We start from the raw sequence: 2,953 nt of genomic DNA, 5'->3' as shown, positions 1-2,953 counted from the left end.
CTACATTTGACCTACTAACTCTATTATTATTCGACATATTTCCGTTTCTATGTTCCGTTAATAATTTCAACAGCTGTAAAAAAAAAAGGATTAATAGATCAAAAAAGAGGGGGTACAAAAGAATTTTATACCACCCTAACCAAAGTTACAAGAGGAGAAAAGAAAACAAAAACAAGAATCTGGTAACACATTACCAGTTCTAGTCAATTTTTTTTTTGCTCGATAATAATATTTTCATTGATTACCAAAATGATTACAGTAGAGTACCCAATAAAGGAATTTACGAACAAAAGAAAACAAAAAGGACTATAAAAAATAATAAAGAAAACTGATCACCATTTAGACATATTCTGCTAGAAGATTATTCTAACTAAATCTGTAATAAACTTGATGATCATTTTTCATTTGTGTTAGGAAGGCTGGTCCACGGTTGTAGATGATACACTCACCCTTTTGAAGATTCACACCCTTTTTTGCTAATGCATCAGCAGAGAAGTTTACTTCTCTGTAACTGTGTATGAATATCCAGTCCTTGACTTTTTCACAGATTTTACTCCATCTTGATATTGCAGACCAGGGGACATTCATAGATCTGAAAGCTTCAATTACTAATTGTGAATCTGATCTGAAAATGAGCTGCAAGTAACCATTTTGAATGGCGCATTCCCCTGTACATAAGACAGCCATGGCTTCTGCATAAAAAAATTTAGCTACTCCTAGTCCACCAGACATAGCTATCACAAAATCTCCACTGTTATTTCTGCCAATAAATCCAAATCCAGCAGTCCCAGGGTTACCCTTGAAGGCTCCATCACAACAGAGTAACAAATAGTTTCTTTCAGGCAAGGAGAAGAAAACTTCCTGGATTCTTGTCATTTTTACTTTTCTGCATTGTATACCAAATTTTTTCAACACTCGCAGATCATATGATGAATTCCACATTGGAGCTGTCATCCTCACTTCACATTCTGTAGTAAAGTGCATAATCTTGGTCTTGAGTTTGTTGTCATTTATCTTCTCATTTTCATAGACACACTTATTCCTTAAGAACCACAATTTTTGCAAGGTGACAAAAGCTGCAGTTTTCCATACTTCTTACACAGCTGGACTCTTTCCTTTAGCAGCTTTAAGAACTTCCTCAAAATATTTTGGGTTAACAAAGCATAACATGTCTCCCAACCATTTCCATATTATTTCACTATAATCACAATGCCATAAAATATGCTCTACGGATTCTTCAGAATTTTTGCAAAAGACACATCTTGGGGCTAAATTGAAATTTCTTTTTCTCATTTTCTCATCAGTGGGACATGCACCTCTAACTAGTTTCCACATATTACTTCATATGATAAAGGAATTCCATACCTGTGTGGACCATTTCTGTTTTGGATACTTTTTCCTGATACACTCCACAGCTGAAGCCTCTCCTGTAATTGAGCCACGCCACACCCTCTTATCACCTTAATTAGTTACTACTTGAAACTCATTTACTTCAATCATTTCCAGCATTTCACTTGGAATTACCCATTCACCATCCAATAATATATCAGCCATCTTCATGTCAGGGTATTATAGCAAGAAAGCATTATCTGGATATAAATTCATAACTGCTTTTTCTTTAATCTGGATATCTTTTCCTACTGAAATATTAGACCCATTGCCTAGTATCCATCTGGTATGTTCACGAACATCATTTGCAATCCATTTCAAACCTGGCCATATGGATGAATTTTTGTAGTACTCAATCCACTCTCCCTTTTTGTTTTGGTATTTAGCTTGGAAATATTTTTCCATTTCACTTGTACCATTTTGAATCCTCCAGTAAAGCTTCATTAGTAAGGCTTTATTTACAATTGACGACCTTCTTAATCCCAAACCACCTTCATCCAAAGGTGAACAGACTGAATCCCATTTAACACTAATCGTTTTATTTATTGCAGGGTCACCTGTCCACAGAAAGTTTCTTATCATTCTTTCACTCTTCTTCAGCACTTTTTGTGGCCATCTGTACACAGACATGTTGTAGATTGGAATACTACAGAGCACAAATTTTACTAGTGTCAGCCTCTCTTGAAAAGAGAGTAATTTTTTAATCCATCCAGCCAATCTCCCTTGTAGCATCTCCACAAAACCCCATACATGTATGGTCTTGATTCCACCAGGATTTAAAATGACTCCCAAATACTTATCTAGGAAAGATGATAAAACCATGTTACAATCTTCTGCAATTTGGGTCTTTCTTGATTCACTTGTGCTCCTATGAAACACTTACTCTTCTCAAGACTAATGATCTGGCCTGAAGCTGATTGGTAATTGCTGAGAATGTTTAAAAGTTTCCTGACATTTCTCTTATCTCCATTACAAAAAAGGAAAATGTCATCAGCAAAGAACATGTGAGAAGGCTGGACATTTTTCCTTGTCACCATTAGTATCAATTTTCTCTCTTGTATTCTATTAGTTAGAATCCTGCTCAAGATATCTTCTGCTATTACAAATAAAAGGGGAGACAAATCACCTTGTCTTAACCCTCTTCCCACTTGAAAATACCCCACATGACCACCATTAGAAGAACTGAAAGTTTTGCTGACTGAAGAAGTGTGTGCAACCAAGAAATACCTTTTTCTGAAAAACCAAAGTGTCTCATGACTTGAATAAGAAACTCCTAGCTTAAAGAATCATAAGCCTGGGTAATGTCTAGTTTTAAACCAATGTTACCACCTCTTCTTAGAGTATCCAGTTCATTTACCAATTCAGATGCCAATACAACTTGGTCTTGAATGTTCCTTCCCTTAATGAATGCAGCTTGTTGAGGAGAAACAATTTTCTGAATTATCACCCCTAATCTTGATGTTATAATCTTTGTGATCACTTTAAATCTAAAGTTCTTTAGACCAATAAGTCTAAATTGATTTACTCTTTTGGCATTCTTCACTTTAGGTAGCAGCAACAAGAA

General features: G+C 35.4%; 1 protein-coding gene across 1 annotated transcript; it reads right to left on the bottom strand.

Moving 5' to 3' along the window:
- Nucleotides 1-366: 366 nt before the first annotated feature.
- On the bottom strand, nt 367-876 carry LOC113278880. Its single transcript, XM_026527607.1, has one exon. The coding sequence runs from the start codon at nt 874-876 to the stop codon at nt 367-369; it is 510 nt and encodes a 169-aa protein (XP_026383392.1).
- Between the last annotated feature and the right edge of the window lie 2,077 nt (nt 877-2,953).

The sequence above is a fragment of the Papaver somniferum genome, chromosome 5, assembly GCF_003573695.1.
Source record: "Papaver somniferum cultivar HN1 chromosome 5, ASM357369v1, whole genome shotgun sequence".
Taxonomy (NCBI): Eukaryota; Viridiplantae; Streptophyta; class Magnoliopsida; order Ranunculales; family Papaveraceae; genus Papaver; species Papaver somniferum.
This window is presented reverse-complemented; position numbering and strand designations above follow the sequence as displayed.

Coding starts and splice junctions, on each gene's coding strand:
- LOC113278880 (XM_026527607.1), bottom strand. CDS start 876: ATGACAAGAATCCAGGAAGTTTTCTTCTCCTTGCCTGAAAGAAACTAT.